At 36.3% G+C, this 21,337-nt stretch overlaps 1 protein-coding gene across 1 annotated transcript in view; it reads right to left on the bottom strand.

Annotated features, from left to right (window-relative positions):
• Positions 1 to 11,494: 11,494 nt before the first annotated feature.
• Positions 11,495 to 21,337, bottom strand: part of SLC22A9 (solute carrier family 22 member 9) — a 21,393-nt gene continuing 11,550 nt past the window's right edge. Inside the window, 3 exon segments of the mRNA XM_032151849.1 lie at positions 11,495 to 11,577; positions 11,580 to 11,616; positions 19,869 to 19,992. Coding sequence (XP_032007740.1) covers positions 11,495 to 11,577; positions 11,580 to 11,616; positions 19,869 to 19,992 — 244 coding nt within the window.

Here is a 21,337-nt window from a genome sequence, read left to right as displayed (position 1 = left end):
CAAGAAATACAGAGAACACCACAAAGATACTCCTCAAGAAGAGTAACCCCAAGACATATAATCATCATATTCACCAAGGTTGAAATGAAGGAAAAAATGTTAAGGCAGCCAGAGAGAAAGATCGGGTTACCCACAAAGGGAAGCCCATCAGACTAACAGCAGGAAAAGCATTTGACAAAATCCAGCATCTCTTTATAATTAAAACTCTCAGCAAAATTGGTATACAAAGGACATACATCAATGTAATAAAAGCCATCTATGACAAACCCACAGCCAACATAATACTGAATGGGGAAAAGTTGAAAGCATTCCCTCTGAGAACTGGAACAAGACAAGGATGCTCAATCTCACCACTCCTCTTCAGCATATTACTGAAAGTCAAACTGTCACTGTTTGCTGATGATATGATTGTTTACCTTGAAAACACTAGAGACTCCTCCAGAAAGTTCCTAGAACTGATAAAAGAATTCAGCAAAGTTTCCAGATACAAAATTAATGTACACTAATCAGTTGCTCTTCTATACACCAACAGAGACCAAGTGAAGAATCAAATCAAGCTTTTATAATAGCTGCAAAAAAGTTAAAATACTTCGGAATAAACCTAACCAAGGAGGCAAAAGACCCCTACAAGGAAAGCTACAAAACACTGCTGAAAGAAATCATAGATTTCTAATTAACAAATGGAAACACATCCCATGTTAATGGATAGGTAGAATCAATATTGTGAAAATGACTATACTGCCAAAAGCAATCTACAAATTCAATGCAATTCCCATGAAAATAAAACCATCATTCTTCACAGAATTAGAAAAAAAAATTCTGTAATTCAAATGGAACCAAAAGAGAGCCCACATGGCCAAAGCAAGACTACACAAAAAGAACAAATCTGGATCTTTACTTGTGACATGCACAGATCAAGAAACTGGAAAATGTGAAGCAACCTTTATTGAGGTATCATCTTAGTGTTTTAGGGAAACCAAGAATTTTTAAAAATGAGAATATCCACATTTGGTTTTGTGTAAAAGCAGTGTTTATATTAAAATACTTTTTCAATGAACTGTATAAGCTATGTTCTTATTAAACTACAGTATATCAGCAAGTGTTGCAAAAAAAGAGACTTCCTCAAGATTTTTAATAGTCAGACTCCCAAAAGCCAATGATAAAGAAAAAATTCTAAAAGCAGCAAGAGAAAAGGAACAAATAACATGCAGTGGAGCTCCTATACATCTGGTAACAGACTTTGCAGTGGAAATTTTAAAGACCAGGAGAGACAAGCATGATATATTTTAAGAGCTGAAGGAGAAAAAAAAAAAACCCTTTTATCCTAGAGTAGTATATCCAGCAAAAAAATAGCCTCAGGCATGAAGGAGAAATAAAGACTTTCCTAGAAAAACAAATACTGAGGGATTTCATCAACACCAGGCCTGTCCTACAAGAAATGTCAGAGAGATTTCTTCAGTCTTAAAAAAATGACATTGATGAGCAGGAATATATCATCCAAATATACAAAACTCAATGGCAAAAGTAAGTACACAGAAAAACACAGAATAGTATAACACTGTAATTGTGGTGCCTAAACTACTTGTATTTTGAGTAGGAAGATTAAAAGATGAAACAATAAAAAATAATGAATAAATTTCAGACATGGAAAATACAGTAAGATATAAATAAAAACAAGAAGAGGTTAAAAAGTCAGGAGACAAAGTTACAGTGTAGGCATTTTATTAGTTTTCTCTTTGCTTGTTTGTTTATGCAATTATTGTTACATTGTCATTGGTTTAAAATTATGGGTTAAAGATATTATTTGCAAGCCTTATGGTAACCTCAAATTGAAAAACATACAACAGGTACACAAAGAATAAAAAGTAAGAGATTAAAACATATCACCAATGAACAAAAGGAATACAGGAAGGAAGGAGAGAAGGAAGATAATACCACAAAACAACCAGAAAACAAACAACAAAATGACGGAAGTAAGTCTTTTTTTAAAATCAATAATAACATTTAAGGTAAACGAACTAAACTGTCCAATCAAAAGACAGAGAGTTCCTGAATGGATTAAAAACAGGACTCAATGATCTGTTGCTTACAAGACATCCACAGTATTTATAAAGATACACAGACTGAAAATAAAGGGATGGAAACAATATTCTATGCCAATGGAAACCAAGAAAGAGCAGGAATAGATACACTTATCAGAGAAAACAGATTTTAAAGCAAAAGTCTAAAAAGAGACAAAGAAGGTAATTATATAATGATTAAGGGCTAATTCAGCAAGAGAATATAACAATTGTAAATATATACACATCCAGGTATATAAAGCAAATAATAGAGTTAAAGAGAGAGATATACCCCAATACAATTATATTAATAACTGGAGACTTCAACTTCCCACTTTCTGCAATGGACATATCATCCTGACAGAAAATCAACAAAGAGACATTGGACTTAATCTGCATTGTAGAACAAATGGACCTAATACATGCTTATGAAACATTTCATCCAGTGGCTGAATGCACTTTTCTCCTCAGCTCATGGCTATTTCTTAAGGATAGACCATATGTTAAGCCACAAAACAAGTCTGAAAAAAATTGAAATTATATCAAGTGTCTTATCTGGCCACATGGAATACAACTAGAAATCAATAACAAGAGGAATTTTGAAAATCATATCAACACATGGAAATTAAACAATATGCTCCTGAGTGCAAGTGGATCAGTAAATAAAGAAGGAAATTTAAAAGTTTCTTGAAACAAATGATAATGGAAACACAACATATCAAAACCTACAGGATACAGCAAAAGAAGTACTAAGAAGTATATTTTTAACTATAAGTGTCTACATCAAAAAAGTAGAATAAACTGAAAGAAACAACCTCATGACACATCTAAAAGAACTAGAAAAGCAAGAGCAAACCAAACCCCAAATCAGTAGAAGAAAAGAAATAATAAAGATTAGAGCAGACATGGATAGGAAGAATAAATATTGTGAAAATAGCCATACTGCCCAAAGTAATTCATAGATTCAATGCTATTCCCCTCAAGCTACCAGTGACTCTCTTTACAGAATTAGAAAAAACTACTTTAAATTTCATATGGAACCAAAAAAGAGCCCGTATAGCCAAGACAATCTTAAGCAAAAAGAACAAAGCTGGAGACATCATACTACTTGGCTTCAGACAGTAACCAAAAGTTACAGTAACTTAAGGTTACAGTAACCAAAACAGCATGGCACTGGTACCAAAGCAGAAATATAGACCAATGGAAAAGAACAGAGACCTCAGAAATAACACCACGCATCTACAACCATCTGATCTTTGACAAACCTGGCAAAAACAAGCAATGGGGAAAGGATTCCCAATTTAATAAATGACGCTGGAAAAACTGGCTAGCCACATGCAGAAAACAGAAACTGAACCCCTTCCTTACACCTTATACAAAAATTAACTCAAGATGGATAAAAGACGTAAATGTAAAACCAAAAACCATAAAAACCCTAGAAGAAAACCTAGGCAATACCATTCAGGACATAGGCATGGGCAAAGACTTCATGACTAAAACACCAAAAGCAACTGCAACAAAAGCCAAAATTGACAAATGGGATCTAATCAAACTCAAGAGCTTCTGCACATCAAAAGAAACTATCATCAGAGTGAACAGTCAATCTACAGAATGGGAGAAAATTTTTGCAAGCTACCCAACTGACAAAGGCCTAATATCCAGAATGTACAAGGAACTTAAACAAATTTACCAGAAAAAAACAACCCCATCAAAAAGTGGGCAAAGGATGTCAACAGACACTTCTCAAAAGACAACATTTATGTGGCCAGCAAACATGAAAAAAAGCTCATCATCACTGGTCATTAGACAAATGTAAATCAAAACCACAATGAGATACCATCTCATGCCAGTTAGAATGGTGATCATTAAAAAGTCTGGAAACAACAGATGCTGATGAGGATGGGGAGAAATAGGAAAACTTTTATACTGTTAGTGGGAGTGTAAATTAGTTCAACCATCGTGGAAGACAGTGTGGCAATTCCTCAAGGATCTAGAACCAGAAATACCATTCAACCCAGCAATCCCATTACTGGGTATGTACCCAAAGGATTATAAATCATTCTACTATAAAGACACATGCACACATATGTTTATTGCAACACTATTTACAATAGTAGAGACTTGGAACCTACCCAAATGCCCATGAGTGATAGACTGGATAAAGAAAATGTGGCACATATATGCCATGGAATACCATGCAGCCATAAAAAAGGATGAGTTCATGTTCTTTGCAGGGACATGGATGAAGCTGGAAGCCATTATTCTTAGCAAACTAACACAGGAACAGAAAACCAAACACCGCATGTTCTCACTCATAAGCAGGAGTTGAACAATGAGAACACATGGACACAGGAAGGGGAACATCACACATTGGGGTCTGTCGGGGGTTGGGGGAAAGGGGAGGGATAGCATTAAGACAAATACCTAATGCATGTGGGGCTTAAAACCTAGATGATGGGTTAATAGGTGCAGCAAACCACTGTGGCATATGTATACCTATGAAACAAACCTGCATGTTCTGCACATGTATCCCAGAACTTAGGGTAAAAAAAAAAAATTAGAGCAGAAATAAATTAAAATAAAATAAATAACACAATGCAAATGATCAATAAAATTAAAAGTTAGTTTTTGAAAAGATAAACAAAATTGACAAACATTTAGCCTAACTAAACAAAGGGAGAAGATCCAAATAAATCAGAGATTAAAAAGGAGACATTGTAACTGATACCACAGAAATTCAAAATGTCAATAGAGGCTACCATTAACAACTATATGCCAATAAGTTTGAACACTTAGAAGAAATAGATTAATTACTAGACATGAATAGCATACCAAGGTTGAACCATGAGAAATTTAAAACCTGAACAGAGTAATAAAAAATAATGGGATCAAAGCTATAATAAAAGGTCTTTCAGCAAAGAAAAGCTCTGGACCTGATGGCTTCACTGCTGAATTTTATCAAACATTTAAGGAAGAACTAATGGCATTTTTATCATATTATTCCAAAAAAAAAATACAGGAGGAGGGAATACTTCCAAACTCATTCTATGAGGCTAAAATTACCCTGATACCAAAATCAGACAAAGACACATTAAAAAAAGAAACCTACAGGCTAATATCCCTGTTGAACATTGATGCAAAAATCTTCAACAAAATACTAGAAAACTGAATTCAACAACACATTAAAACAATGATTCATTATTACTAAGGGGAATTTATCCCACGGATGCAAGGACAGTCCAACATATGCATATCAGTTAGCATGATGTATCATATTGACCAAATAAAGGACAAAACCATGTGATCATTTCCAGTGATGCTGAAAAAGCATTTGATAAAATTCAACATCCATTTCTGATAAAAAAAAACTCTCAAAAAACTGAGCATAGAAGAAACATACCTCAATGTAATAAAAGCCATAAACAACAGACCCATAGCTGGTATCATACAGAATGGAGAAAAAATGGAAAGCTTTCATCTAAGATCTGGAACACAAAAGATGCCTACTGTCATCACGGTTATTCAACATGGCCCTTGAAGTCCTAGCTGGAGCAATCAGAGAAGAGAAAGAAATCAAGGACATTCAAATTAGAAAAGTTGAAGTCAAATTATTCTTGTTTGCAGATGATATAATCTTATATTTGGAAAAATCTAAAGACCCCACCACAAAGCTATTAGAAATGAAAAATAAATTCAGTAAAGCTGCAGGTTACAAATTCAGTGAAGCTGCAGGATACAAAATCAACAAATAAAATCAATAGCATTTCTATATGCCAATAAGGAACCATATAAAAAAGATCAAGAAAGTAAACATGCTTACAATAGTTACAAATAAAATAAAATACCTAGAAATTAAGTTAATAAAAAGGTGAAAAAACCCTCTGATGAAAACTATAAAACATTAATGTAAGAAATTGAAGAGGATTAAAAAAAGGAAAGATATTCCATGTTCATGGGTTGGACAAATCAATATTGTTGAAATGTCCATACTACCCAAAGCAACCTACAGATTCAATATAATCCCTATCAAAACATCAATGACATTTTTCACAGAAATAGAAAAAAAATCCTAACATTTAAGTGGAACCAAAAAAGACCAAGAATAGCCAAAACTATCTGGAGTAAAAAGAACAAAATTGGAGGAATCACATTACATGACTTCAAATTATACTACAGAGCTATAGCAGCCAAAACAGCATGGTACAGACATAAAAACATACATCAGTGTATGCATAGGTCAGTGTAACAGAATAGAGAACCCAGAGGTAAATCCAAACATCTATAGTTTACTTCTTTTTGAGAAAGGTGTCAAGAATGTACATTGGGGAAAGGACAGCCTCTTCAATACATGGTGTTGGGGAAATGGAATATCCATATGCAGAAGAATGAAACTAGATCCTTATCTCTTACCATATACAAAAATAAAATCCAAATGGATTAAATACTTAAGTCTAAGACCTCAAACTATGAAACTGCTACAAGAAAAAATTGGAAAATTCTCCAGGATATTGGACTGGGCAAGGATTTATTTAATAATACCCCAGAAGCACAGGCAGCCAAAGCAAAAGTGAACAAATGGGATTACATTAACCTAAAAAAATCCTTCTGCAAATTCTTTGAAACCAAGGAGAACAAAGAGACAACATACTAGAATCTCTGGGTTGCAGCTAAAGCAGTGTTAACAGGGAAACTTATAGCACTAAGTGCCCACATCAAAAAGCTAGAAAGATCTCAAATTGACACCCTAACATCACAACTAAAAGAACTGGAGAACCAAGAGCAAACAAACTCCAAAGCTAGCAGAAGACAAGAAATAACCAAGATCAGAGTGCAACTAAAGGAGATAGAGATACAAAAAACAAAAAACAAAACAAAACAAAAAACAAAACAAAACCAAATCATCAACAACAGCAACAAAAAACCCTTCAAAAAACTGATGAATCTAGAGGCTAGATTTTTGAAAAAATTAATAAAATATATAGACCACTAGCTAGACTAATAAAGAAGAAAAGAGAGAAGACTCAAATAAACACAATAAAAAATGATAAAGGGGATATCACCACTGGCCCCACAGAAATACAAACTACTATCAGAGGATACTATAAACACCTCTATGCAAATAAACTAGAAAATCTAGAAGAAATAGATAAATTCCTGGACACATACACGCTCCCAAGACTGAACTAGGAAGAAGTTGAATCCCTGAAGAGACCAATAATAAGTTCTAAATTGAGGCAGTAATTCATAGCCTACTAACCAAAAAAAAAAAAAAAAAAAAAAAAAGTCCAGGTCCAGGTGGATTTATAGCTGAATTCTACTAGAGGTACAAAGGGGGAGCTGGTACCATTTCTTTTGAAACTATTCCAAACAATTGAAAAGGAAGGACTCCTCCCTAGTTTATTGTATAAGGCCAGCATCATGCTAACCTGGTAGGGATAAAAACCTGGCAGGAATACAACAATAAAAGAAAACTTCAGACCAATATCCCTGATGAACATCAGTGCAAAAATACTCAATAAAATACTGGCAAACTGAATCCAGCAGCACACAAAAAAGCTTATCAACCCCGATGAAGTTGGCTTCATCCCCAGATGCAAAGCTGGTTCAACATAAACAAATCAGTAAATGTAATTTATCACATAAACAGAACTAAAGACAAAAACCACATGATTATCTCAATAGACACAGAAAAGGCCTTCAATAAAATTCAACATCCCTTCATGTTAAAAACTCTTAATAAACTAGGTATTGAAGGAACATACCTTAAAATAATAAGAGCCATTTATGACAGACCCACAAATAATATCATTCTGAGTGGGCAAAAACTGGAAGCATTCCCCTTGAAAACTGGCACAAGACAAAGATGCCCTCTCTCACCATTCCTATTCAACATAGCATTGGAAGTTCTGGCCAGGGCAATCAGGCAAGAGAAGGAAATAAAGGGTATTCGAATTGGAAGAGAGGAAGTCAAATTGTCTTCATTTGCAGATGACATGATCCTATATCTGGAAAACCCCATTGACTCATCCCAAAAGCTTCTTAAGCTGATAAGCAACTTCAGCAAAGTCTCAGGATACAAAATCAATATGCAGAAATCACAAGCATTTCTATACACCAACAACAGACAAGCAGATAGCTAAATCATGAATAAACTCCCATTCACAATTGCTATAAAGAGAATAAAATACCTAGGAATACAGCTAACAAGAGAAATGAAGGACCTCTTCAAGGCAAACTACAAACCACTGCTCAAGGAAATCAGAAAGGTCACAAGCAGATGGAAAAACATTCCATGCTCATGGATAGGAAGAATCAATATCGTGAAAATGGCCATACTGCCCAAAGCAATTTATAGATTCAATACTGTTCCCATTAAACCACCATTGACATTCTTCAAAGAGTTACAAAAATCTATTTTAAAATTTATATGGAATGAAAAAAGAGCTCATATAGCTGGGACAATCCTAAATCTAGGCAACACTATTCAGGACATATGAATGGGCAAAGATTTCTTGATGAAATCACCAAAAGCAATAGCAACAAAAGCAAAAATTGGCAATGGGATCTAATTAAACTAAAGAGCTTCTGCACAGCAAAAGAAACTATCATCACAGTGAAAAGGCAAGCTACAGAGTGGGAAAAAATTTTTGCAACCTATGCATCTGACAAAGATGTAATATCCAGTCTACAAGGAACTTAAATTTACAAGGAAAAAACCAAAAAACCTTGTTAGAAAGTGGGTAAAGGACATGAACAGACACTTCTCAAAAGAATACACTCATGTGGCTAACAAACATATGAAAAAAGCTCAACATCACTGATCATTAGAGAAATGCAAATCAAAACCACAATAACATACCATCTCACACCAATCAGAATGGCAAATATTAAAAAGTCAAGAAATAACATGCTGGCAAGGTTGAGGAGAAACAGTAATGCTTTTACACTATTGGTGGGAAGGTAAATCAGTCTGACTACTGTGGAAGATGGTGTGGTGATTTCTCAAAGATCTAAAACCGGAAATACCCTTTGACCCAGCAATTCCATTACTGAGTATATACGCAAAGGAATATACATCATTCTGTTACAAAGATACTTGCACACATACATTCATTGCAGCACTATTCATAACAGCAAAGACATGGAATCAACCCAAATGCCCATCAATGATAGACTGGATAAAGAAAATGTGGTACATGTACACCATGAAATATTATGCAGCCATAAAAAAATGAGATCATGTCCTTTGTAGGGACATGGATGAAGCTGGAAGCCATTATCCTCAGCAAACTAATGCAGGAACAGAAAACCGAACACTGCATGTTCTCACTTATAAGTGGGAGCTGAACAATGAGAACACATAGACACAGGAAGAGAAACAACACACACTGGGACCTGTTGGGGGTTGGGTGCAGGAAAGGAGAACATTAAGAAAAATAGCTAATTCATACTGGGCTTAATACCTAGGTGATGAGTTGATAGGTGCAGCAAATCACCATGGAACATGTTTACCTGTGTAACAAACCTGCATATCCTGTACATGTACCCCAGCACAGTCATTGTCTTCATCTACTCCCTGATTTATTTTGGTCATTTGAAATATTTACAATATTTCTTTGTTGAATTTCTCACTTTATTCCTCTTTTCTTTTCTTTTCTTTTTTTTTTTTAGATGGAGTCTCGCTCTGTCGCCAGGCTGGAATGCAGTGGCACGATCTCGGCTCACTGCAACCTCCACCTCCCGGGTTGAAGCGATTCTCCTACCTCAGCCTCCCAAGTAGCTGGGACTACAGGCATGCACCACCACGCCAACTAATTTTTGTATTTTTAGTAGAGACAGGGTTTCACTATGTTGGCCAGAATGATCTCGATCTCTTGACCTCATGATCTACCTGCCTCAGCCTCTCAAAGTGCTGGGATTACAGGTGTGAGCCACTGCGCCCGGCCTGTTCATCCATTTTTATCTTGACTTATGTGTGCATTGTTATGGTAGCTATTTCTAATTTGTTATCACGTTATTCATATACCTCTCTTTATGGTCAGTTTCTGGGGATTTTTTCGTTCCCTTTTGAGTCATGTTTCTCTGTTTCTTCATGTTCTTTGAAGCTTTGCATTGGTGTATGCACATTTGAAGAAACAGCTCCCTCTCCCTCTCTTCCCAGACTAGCTTTTATAGGGAAAGACCTTCACCAATCAACCCAAATAGAGATTCTAGGGGCCTGTCAAACCTTCTCTGTAAGGTGTCTTATCTGTATTTGTGTGTGTATATTTCTGATCAAAAGATCTACTGGTTTCTGTTTTAAAATATCTTGCAATCTCTGGCTCCCCGTGGTGTCTGTCTGCTGTACTATGAGTTCTCTGATGCAGCAGGATGACAGTCAGATGTTTTTTATCATGTTTTGTTCCTAAGATATCTGGAGCATCTGGAGTCCCATTGGCATCCTGGGTGGGAAAGACAAAAACACATTTCCTGGCCATCTCCCTGAAAAATTAGAATGTTGGACACATACTTCACTCCCTTGCCTCCCTCCTGAGGGAGAAATCTAAAATTGCCCATCTTATTTTTATTGCACTGAGCTGTACCAGTCAGATTTTCTTTGTGCTCACCTTCTATTCAGTGACCCAAACATCCAAACATGCAAGTTCCATAAGTGCTCTGAGTGAGGTGAGACAAACACCAGTTCCTCACACAGTGTGTCAAAAGGCCCAGATGTGTATGAATGCTCCACTCCTTCCTTTTCTATGAGGGAGCGGTCATAGGCCAGGGTGTTCTCTCTTGGCACTGAGCTGAAACATCTTTGGGAAGGGGTTGTCATGGGTCAGGTGAAATTACTCTTCTTACCCATTTCAGTGCAACTGTTCTTGGGTTAGTGTTCATCTATGGTTTTACAACATCTTACCTGTATTTTGGAAATCTCACAGGGGTATTTGGATTCAATCATTGTTAAATCAACGTTGCTGTGGGGAATTAACAGGTAGGACTTCCTATTTATGATTTTTCTGTGCTTGCGATCATGTCCTAGTGTTTTAGAGGTTTTTATGTACCTTGATCTAAATTACATATCAAAATATGGAAATATTCATTGAGCTGTATATATTTGTGTACAAAATTCTCTTTGTAATTTACCTCATTAAAACTGGAAACAAACACGTTAAGAAACTTCAAGCCAAAGCATATACTGTAATTGAAGTTCTCAGCGTTGGTGTCCAGTGATGAGCCTGATAGGGTGTTGTGATAAACAAAAACTATTGCATAAATTAATTCCTTGGCAGTCTTTTCACAACTCTTTTACTACATTCAAACACAGCAATTCTCTTTACAGCTTTCTTATCTTTTATGTGCAAATCTGTTTCCTCAACATGCTATACTACTTGAAATGAGAACAAGATTCATGTCTCCAGTACTGTAACTTACCCTCAAACACTGCATGAAGCTTACCTTGTAAAGGACAGGAGGGAGATCCTTTTACATATGTTGGGCATGTGGAGCAATTCACACAGAGAAGGTTTTTTTTTTGTGCTGCCTCCAGTTCTTTTTTCATGGTGGATTTCAAAATCTTCAACAATAGCAGAAACAATAAACTGTACAGTTGTCAGAAAAGAGTAGGCGCTGTAAGGGCACTGGTCAACCCACAGACGAGAAGTGAGATGATAGCTCTTTCTGTGTGGTGGAAGATATAAGCCTTAAAATGCAATGATATGTGTAAAAATGATGTGAAAAGTGAACTAGGATGTTAAAGCAGCCTCCAGGAAATTATGTATCAAGGATACTTTAAACAAGAGATCCAAGTGGCTGCAGAGCATTGAAAAGGCTATGTATGTTAGAGAATCAGACCGTGATGGGGACCGAATAAAGATTATAGTCCAAATGAAGGCCAAATTGGATTATAGTCCAAAGCTCCATGTGGACCACATGGGCCCCAAAGACATGGACATTAGTTCTCAGGTCACTGCCCTTGGTGAAAAACAGTTTGCCTCAGAAAGCAGCAAAATTTCCTGAGAGAACTCAGTTTGGTTCTTGGCTCAGAAATACTGAAGGTTGGGGAAGGAGGGGCTGCTTTCTCCCTAATCTCATGCTTCCATGGGGAACAACTCTCAAAAGAGACAATCCTGGCCCTTCTGTACATACCTTCAGCTACCCATAAAGAACTGAGTTATTTGATTGGTGAGTGTGGGAGAATGCCATAGGCATTCTCAAGTTCCCAGAACACTTTTAGAAAGAGATCACATTCAGGTCTGCTTTCTGGGCTGCACCCTATATTTATCAGGTTAGGTTTTGTACCTGTTAAAAAAAACTGGGACAGGTAAATTCAATTATGGAATGAAGCATGAGAAATAATGTTGATGGTAGGTATTGAAAGTCACATCCTCTATTCCAGTTCTCATAGTAGTAAAAACTAAAATTTTTGATCTTCATGTTCCTAACCATTTTAAATATCTCTGGGTTATATGTGATCTGGGCAGAGGAGATGTATGTTATTTACTGGGCTCCCAGACCCATAAGACTGGAGTAATTAATGGATTGATATTGATATAATGTGGAGCAGCTTTAGGTTAGAGGGTTGTCTAGAACAGGTGCATTAGGAAACCTGTGAGATGGAGGTTAAAACAGGACTAAGATCAGACATTTATGAATAATCATTACAAAATAATAAATCCAAATTTAGGCAACATTAGGTATCCAGTCATGTATAAAATCCATTTTCCATACCAAGCTTCAATTGCATCTCATAAGCAATGCTCTCTTTTTTCCCTGGGAAACTGATGGGACCATCAGTTGCCATTTAGTTTAATAATGCATCGTTCTTTTTTGATTCCAATGCTCTTTTATTTGTTTTTTGTTTTTTATTTTCCAACTTTTATTTTAGGCTCGGGGCACATGTGCATGTTTGTTACATGGATAAATTGTGTTTTGTGGGGGTTTGGTGTATAGATTATTTCATCACCAAGTTAATAAGCACAGTACCCAATAAGCAGTTTTTCTGATCCTCACCTCCTTACCTCCTTCCATCTTCCACCCCCATGTAGGCTCTGGGGTCTATTATTCTCTTCTTTGTGTGTATATATACAAAGCTCCATTTGGACCAATGTTTAGCTCCTACATGTAAGTGAGAACTTGTGGTATTTGGTTTTCTTTTCCTGCATTAATTAGCTCAGGATAATGAGCTCCATCTCTATCCACGTTGCTGCAAAGGACATGACCTCTTTTTTGGCTTCTTAGTATTCCTTGGTGTATATGCATTACATTTCCTTTACCCAGTCCACTGTTGATGGACATTTAGGTTGATTCCATGTCTTTGTCATTGTGAAAAGTGCTGCGATGAACCTACATATGCATGTGCCTTTGTGACAGAAAGACTTGTATTTTGGGGGTATACACCCAGTGATAGATTGCTGGGTCAAATGGTAATTTTGTTTTCAGTTATTTGAGAAATCTCCACACTGCTTTCCACAGTGCCTGAACTAATTTACATTTCCATCCAAAGTTTTTAAGTGTTCCCTTTTTTTCTGCAGTCTCACTAGCATCTGTTATTTTTTGACTTTTAAATAATAGCTATTCTGACAGGTGTGAGATTGTATCTTATTGTGGTTTTGATTTGATTTATCTAATGATTAGTGATGTTGAGCATTTTTTTCATAAGCTTGTTGGCGGTGTATATGTCTTTTTTTGAAAAGTGTTTGTTCGGCTGGGCACGATGGCTTACGCTTGTAATCCCAACACTTTGGGAGGCCAAGGCAGGTGGATCACTTGAGGTCAGGAGTTCGAGACCAGCCTGGCCAACATGGTGAAAACCCATCTCTACTAAAAATACAAAAATTAGTTGGGTATGATGGCACAAGCCTGTAATCCCAGCTCCTCAGAAGGCTGAGGCAGGAGAATCGCTTGAACCCTGGAGGTAGAGGCTGCAGTGAGCCAAGATCGTGCCACTGCACTCCAGCCTGGGTGACAGAGCGAGACTCCATCTTAAAAACAAACAAAACAAAACAAAACAAAACAAAAACAACCGTTTGTTCATGTCCTTTGGCCATTTTTTATGGGGTATCCTTTTTTAATTTGTTCATGTTCCTTACAGATACTGAATATTAGGCCTTTGTTGGATGAACAGTTTGCAAATATTTTCTCCCATTCTATAGGTTTTCTGTTTATACTCTTCATTATTTACTCCGTTGATAACTTTTGTGGAAAAGCTCTTTAGTTTATTTGGTCCCATTTGTCAACTTTTGTTTTTGTGGCAATTGCTTCTGGAGTCTTTGTCATGAGACCTTTGTCAGGGCCTTTGTCCAGAATGGTATTTTCTATGTTTTCTTCTAGGATTTTTATAGTTTTAGGTCTTAAACATAGGTCTTTATCTTGACTTGAGTTTTGTATATGGTGAAAGGAAGGGGTTCATTTGCAATCTTCTGCATATGGATAGTCAGTTATCACACCACTGACTGAGTAGGGAATCCTTTCCCCATTGCTTGTTTTTGTTGACTTCATTGATGAACAGATGGTTGTAGAGGTATGGCATTATTTCTCAGTGCTCTAACCTGTTCTCTTGGTCTACCTTTCTGTCTTTGTACCAGTACCATGCTGTTTTGGTTACTGTGTTCTTGTAGTATGGTTTGAAGTCAGATAGTGTGATGCCTACAGCTTTGTTCATTTTGCTTTGGATTGCTTTGGTTATTCAAACTCTTTTTTTGTTCCATATGAATTTTAGAATAGTTTTCTCTAATTCTATAAAAAATGTCTTTGGTAGTTTGATAGGAACAGCATTCAGTCTGTAAATTGCTTTGGGTGTATGGCCATTTAAACAATATTGATTCTTCCTATCCATGAGCATGGAATGTTGTTGCATTTGTTTGTGGTCATCTCTGCTTTCTTTCATCATTGCTTTGTAGTTCTCATTGTAGAACTCTTGCCTCCCTAGCTAGCTATATTCTTAGGCATTTTATTATTTTGTGTTTATTGCGAATGAGATTACATTCTTGATTTGGCTCCCAGCTTTAATGATGTCAGTGTATAGAAATGCTACTGATTTTTGTACATTGATTTTATATCCTGAAACTTTGTTAAAATTGTTCACCAGATCAAGGAGCTTTTGGGCTACAACTACAGGGATTTGTATGTATAAGATCATATTGTATGTGAAGAGAGATATTTTGACTTCCTCTCTTCCTATTCTGTGGCTTTTTATTTCTTTCTTTTGTCTAATTACTCTGGCTAGGACTTTGAATACTATGCTTAATAGAATTGGTGAGTGTGGACATCCTTGTCTTGCCTGGTTCTCAAGGGGACTGCTTCCAGGTTTTGTGCATTCAGTATGATCTTGGCTTGGGTTTGTCAATAGATAGTTCTCATTATTTTGAGGTATGCTCCTTTGATGCCTAGTTTGTTGAGGGTTTGTAATATGAACGATGTTGAATTTTATTAAAAGCCTTTCCTCTGTCTATTGGGATGATAATGTGTTTTTTATTTTTAGTCTGGTTTTTTTTTTTTTTAATTTTTTTCTCTGCCAGGTTTTGGTATCAGAATGAATCTAGTCTTGTAGAATGAGTTAGGAGTCTCCCTGCCTCAATTTTCTGGAATAATTTCAGTAGGATTGGTACAAGCTCTTCTTTACATGTCTGGTAGAATTTAGCTGTGAATCCATGTGGCTCAGGGATTTTTCTGGTTGATTGGCTTTTTATTACTGATTCAGTTTTGAAACTCGTTATTGGCTTATGCAGGGTTTCAATTTCTTTCTGATTCAATCTTGGGAGTTTGAATGTTTACAAGAATTTATCTATTTCTTCCAGGTTTTCTAGTTTCTGTGCATAGAGGTGTTTTTAATAGTCTCTGAGTGTTTTTTGTATTTCTGTGGTGTTGGTGGTAATGTCACCTTTGTCATTTCTAATTGCATTTATTTGAATCCTCTTTTTTTCTTTATTAGTTTAAGAAAGTCTATCCATCTAATGTGTTCTTTCAAATTACAAATCTTTGGTTTTGTTGATATATATATATATTTCTTTTATTTTTTTTATTATTATACTTTAGGTTTTAGGGTACATGTGCACAATGTGCAGGTTTGTTACATATATATCCATGTGCCATGTTGTTTTGCTGCACCCAATTAACTCGTCATTTAGCATTAGGTATATCTCCTAATGCTGTCCCTCCCCCCTCCCCCCACCCCACAACAGTCCCCCGAGTGTGATGTTCCCCTTCCTGTGGCCATGAGTTCTCATTGTTCAGTTCCCACCTATGAGTGAGAACATGTGGTGTTTGGTTTTTTGTCCTTGCGATAGTTTACTGAGAATGATGGTTTCCAGTTTCATCCATGTCCCTACAAAGGATATGAACTCATCATTTTTTATGGCTGCATAGTATTCCATGGTGTATATGTGCCACATTTTCTTAATCCAGTCTATCATTGTTGGACATTTGGGTTGGTTCCAACTCTTTGCTATTGTGAATAGTGCTGCAATAAACATATGTGTGCATGTGTCTTTATAGCAGCATGGTTTATAGTCCTTTGGGTATATACCCAATAATGGGATGGCTGGATCAAGTGGTATTTCTAGTTCTAGATCCCCGAGGAATCGCCACACTGACTTCCACAATGGTTGAACTAGTTTACAGTCCCACCAACAGTGTAAAAGTGTTCCTATTTCTCCACATCCCCCCCAGCACCTGTTGTTTCCTGACTTTTTAATGATGGCCATTCTAACTGGTGTGAGATGGTATCTCACTATGGTTTTCATTTGCATTTCTCTGATGGCCAATGATGATGAGCATTTTTTCATGTGTTTTTTGGCTGCATAAATGTCTTCTTTTGAGAAATGTCTGTTCATGTCCTTTGCCCACCTTTTGATGGGGTTGTTTGTTTTTTTCTTGTAAATTTGTTTGAGTTCATTGTAGATTCTGGATATTAGCCCTTTGTCAGATGAGTAGGTTGTGAAAATTTTCTCCCATTTTGTAGGTTGCCTGTTCACTCTGATGGTAGTTTCTTTTGCTGTGCAGAAGCTCTTTAGTTTAATGAGATCCCATTTGTCAATTTTGGCTTTTGTTGCCATTGCTTTTGGTGTTTTAGACATGAAGTCCTTGCCCACACCTATGTCCTGAATGGTATTGCCTAGGTTTTCTTGTAGGATTTTAATGGTTTTAGATCTAACATTTAAGTCTTTAATCCATCTTGAATTAATTTTTGTATAAGGTGTAAGGAAGGGATCCAGTTTCAGTTTTCTACATATGGCTAGCCAGTTTTCCCAGCACCATTTATTAAATAGGGAGTCCCTTCTGCATTTCTTGTTTTTGTCAGGTTTGTGAAAGATCAGATAGTTGTAGATATGCGGCATTATTTCTGAGGGCTCTGTTCTGTTCCATTGATCTATGTCTCTGTTGTGGTACCAGTACCATGCTGTTTTGGTTACTGTAGCCTGGTAGTATAGTTTGAAGTCAGGTAGCATGATGCCTCCAGCTTTGTTCTTTTGGCTTAGGATTGACTTGGCGATGTGGGCTCTTTTTTGGTTGCATATGAACTTTAAAGTAGTTTTTTCCAATTCTGTAAAGAAAGTCATTGGTAGCTTGATGGGGATGGCATTGAATCTATAAATTACCTTGGGCAGTATGGCCATTTTCATGATATTGATTCTTCCTACCCATGAGCATGGAATGTTCTTCCATTTGTTTGTATCCTCTTTGATTTCATTGAGCAGTGGTTTGTAGTTCTCCTTGAAGAGGTCCTTCACATCCCTTGTAAGTTGGATTCCTAGGTATTTTATTCTCTTTGAAGCAATTGTGAATGGGAGTTCACTCATGATTTGGCTCTCTGTTTGTCTGTGATTGGTGTAAAAGAATGCTTGTGATATGTATATATATATTTTTTTACACCTCAATTTCACTCAGTTCAGCTTTGATTTGGTTACTACTTCTTTTCTGCTAGCTTTGGGTTTTGTTTGCTCTTGTTTTTCTAGTTCCAATAGGTTTGAGGTTAGGTTGTTAATTTGAGATGTCTCAAACTTTGTGATGTGGGGATTTAGTGCTATAAGTTTCCCTCTTAACATGTGTTTAGCTGTGTCCCAGAGATTCTGGTATGTTATATCTTTGTTTTCACTAGCTTGAAAGGTTTTCTCGATTTCTGCCTTAATTTCTTTATTTATCCAGAAGTCATTTAAGAGAAGGTTGTTTAATTTCCATGTAATTTTATGATTTTGGGAGATCTTCTTCATATTGATCTCTCTTTTATTGTATTGTGGTCCAGGAGTGTGGTTGGTTTACTTTCTTTCTTTTTTTTTTTTGAATTTGCTGAGGATTGTTTTATGGCTGATATGTGGTCAATTTGAGAGTATGTGCCATGTGCAGATGAGAATAATGTATATTCTGCTGTTGTTGGGTGGAGTGTTCCTTAGGTATCTGTTAGGTCCATTTGGTCAAGTGTTGAGTTTAGTTCCTGAACATCTTTGTTAGTTTTCTGTGTCTACAATCTGTCTAACACTGCCAGCGGGGTGTTGAATTCTCCAGTTATCATTGTGTGATTTATCTAAGTCTCTTTGTAGATTTCTAAGAACTCATTGTATGAATCTCGGTGCTCCAGTGTTGGGTGCATATATATTTAAGATAGTTAAATCTTCTTATGGAATCGAACCCTGGATCATTATGTAATTCTCCTTTTGCCTTTTTTGATCACTGTTGGTTTAACGTCTGTTTTATCTGAAATTAGAATTGCATCCCTTGCTCTTTTTTTGTTTTCCATTTGCTTGTTAGATTTTTCTTTATCCTTTCACTCTGAGCCTATAGGTGTCACTGCATGTGAGTGTCTCTGGAAGTCAGTATACAATTGGGTGTATTTTTTTTTAATCCAACTTGCCACTCTGTGTCTTTTAAGTGTGATGTTTTACATTTAAGGTTAATATTAATATGTAAGGATATTAAGATGCTTGCTCTTAATCCTCTCCTTTTTCAATAAAATAAGAGAAAATGTATTTTTATTGACCCCAGTAGCATTCTTTCCTTTCCCGTATCATTTCCAATATTTGGATTTAAATCTGTCCATTGATATTCTCTGTCATAGCAAAAGCTTCATTCAGGCTCTTACCTTGTCTTACTCTGTTATTCATGATCTAGTATCATTTGTGCATACCACATTTTAAGATTAATACTTTATATATGTGTATAATATGGATAATATTTAACTTAAAGATCCATGACAACATTTATCTTCAAGATCTGGGGTGGATTAAAATGAGAAAGACTTCTCACAGGCATTTCCACTTAGTCATGCTTTAGGAACTTATAGTAAGTAAGTATAATGAAACTCCAGACAAATAGGGATTTGGATGGATATGGGCACTGCAATATTTCCAAGGAAGAATGGAATCTGGCATAGGTAGTGCCTCACTAAATGTATCATGATTGGAAGAATGTATGATTGAATGAATAAATAAGTGAACCTCTTTATGTTATATTCTGTTTGCTTACTAACCCTCCCGCTGGCTTTACTACCCTGAAAGAGACCCACAGAATAATAAATGGGAAGGAATGAACTAGTTTTGGTTGCTTCCTATTACACAGTTAGAATGAGTTCAATGCAAAATCTTTACAGTAGTTAATACTTTGTGCCTCTGCCTCCATTGAGTAAAATATCTGTGTCTCATCCTTTTAGCAACAGCATATTCCCCTTCAATGTTAACCCAAACAATATTGAAGCCCATTAAAAATGATAGTGAGGTGATACAGCCCATAACCATACCTGTGTTTCTCTTCTTTTTTTACCTTATGGACACTGCTAAGTATTGATGACAAGTTATGTCTTCCCTACATCCCATATCTAGCTCCCATCCAGCTCACCTCCAGGGTTAGGGTGTCTCTGGCATTCTTCATTCCACTCCTGTGTGCAGCTTTTCTAAGTTCCTTTAAGCCTTCCTCTGGTTTATTGTTGATAATGAGCCACCGAGCAGACTCTAGCAGCCAACTGACCAAGGAAGAGAACAGAGGGGCAGTTGACTTTCACTTGCTCATTTCTTACATTAGTTTTTTCTTAAGATGTCTTCTCCTTCCAAGCTAATATCCACCACTTGTTTGGTTTTACCAGGAAATGTAAACTCACATTCTCTTTGACCATAACTAGGAAAATGTGAGATGACTCCTCCATCCAGTACACATTCACTGTTCGGAATGCAGCCTTGGAATCATATTGGCTCCTCTCTTACTCAGCAAATTTACCTTGGAGCTCCTGACACTGCAGCATGAAGGACCATCACTTGTACGGATAGATGCCTGCCAAGGTCCTAGTGAGGTCATAACTTATGTCTATTCTTAATGTGTTCTTTTCCCTAAAATAAAGTCCCTCAAATAATTTATGCACGCTTAAGGCCTCATACAACTAGAATCACTCCTGGTCATATCATCTGTGAATAATCTGGACATATTAACAAGTTACTTACCTAAATATTCCTCAGTGTTCTCATCTATGTAATGGGGAGAATATTACCTTGTAGGGCTGTTATGGAGATAAGATAAATGAATGGATAAGCCTGACAGGGAGTTTGCTTACTTTTCTATCTGAACTCTTCTCTCTGTATTAAACCTGTAATCATCTCTCTAAGGTGAAGTCCAAATAGGTGTCTTTCACTGAACTGGCCTTTTTAAGGGGAGAGTATAGTTAACCATCTACAAGTGTTTGCAAAGCTAATAGAAGGAAGATGGAACACTGACAAATGAGGTAAATTATTCATTTTGCCTTAATATTTTAATTGAAGAAACCATGCAGCTCTTTCTTTAGATAGTTATGAAAGCAAATTTGCTGCACCTTCTTTTCATCCACTATCACCTACAATAATTAAGAAAAAAAAATCCCAAACTTCTCCATCACGTATTTTTTTCCAAGGATATATATAAAAACATAGACTACCAAGGAAGATAGTTCCTCAAATGTTTTCCTGTATTGGGGAAAACATTTTTATAATAATTCTGTTTCCATAATATTTGTTAAGGCGAGGATACCCAGGGACACTAAGAAGTCCCAGGCAATGATTCATTGCTATTCCCCATCTCATGGGTTGCTGGTTTTAGCAAATGAAAACACAGTGGTCATGGATACATTTGAATTTCCATTAAGCAGTGAAATGTTTTAGTATAAGCATGTCTCATGCAATATTTTGGACATAATTGTATTAAAAATTATTCATCCCTTATCTGAAATTTTTTTTTTATTTTTTTATTATACTTTAGGGTTTTAGGGTACATGTGCACAATGTGCAGGTTTGTTACATATGTATCCATGTGCCATGTTGATTTCCTGCACCCATTAACTCGTC

Source organism: Hylobates moloch, unplaced genomic scaffold (genome assembly GCF_009828535.3).
Source record: "Hylobates moloch isolate HMO894 unplaced genomic scaffold, HMol_V3 SCAFFOLD_5, whole genome shotgun sequence".
Lineage (NCBI taxonomy): Eukaryota > Metazoa > Chordata > Mammalia > Primates > Hylobatidae > Hylobates > Hylobates moloch.
This window is presented reverse-complemented; position numbering and strand designations above follow the sequence as displayed.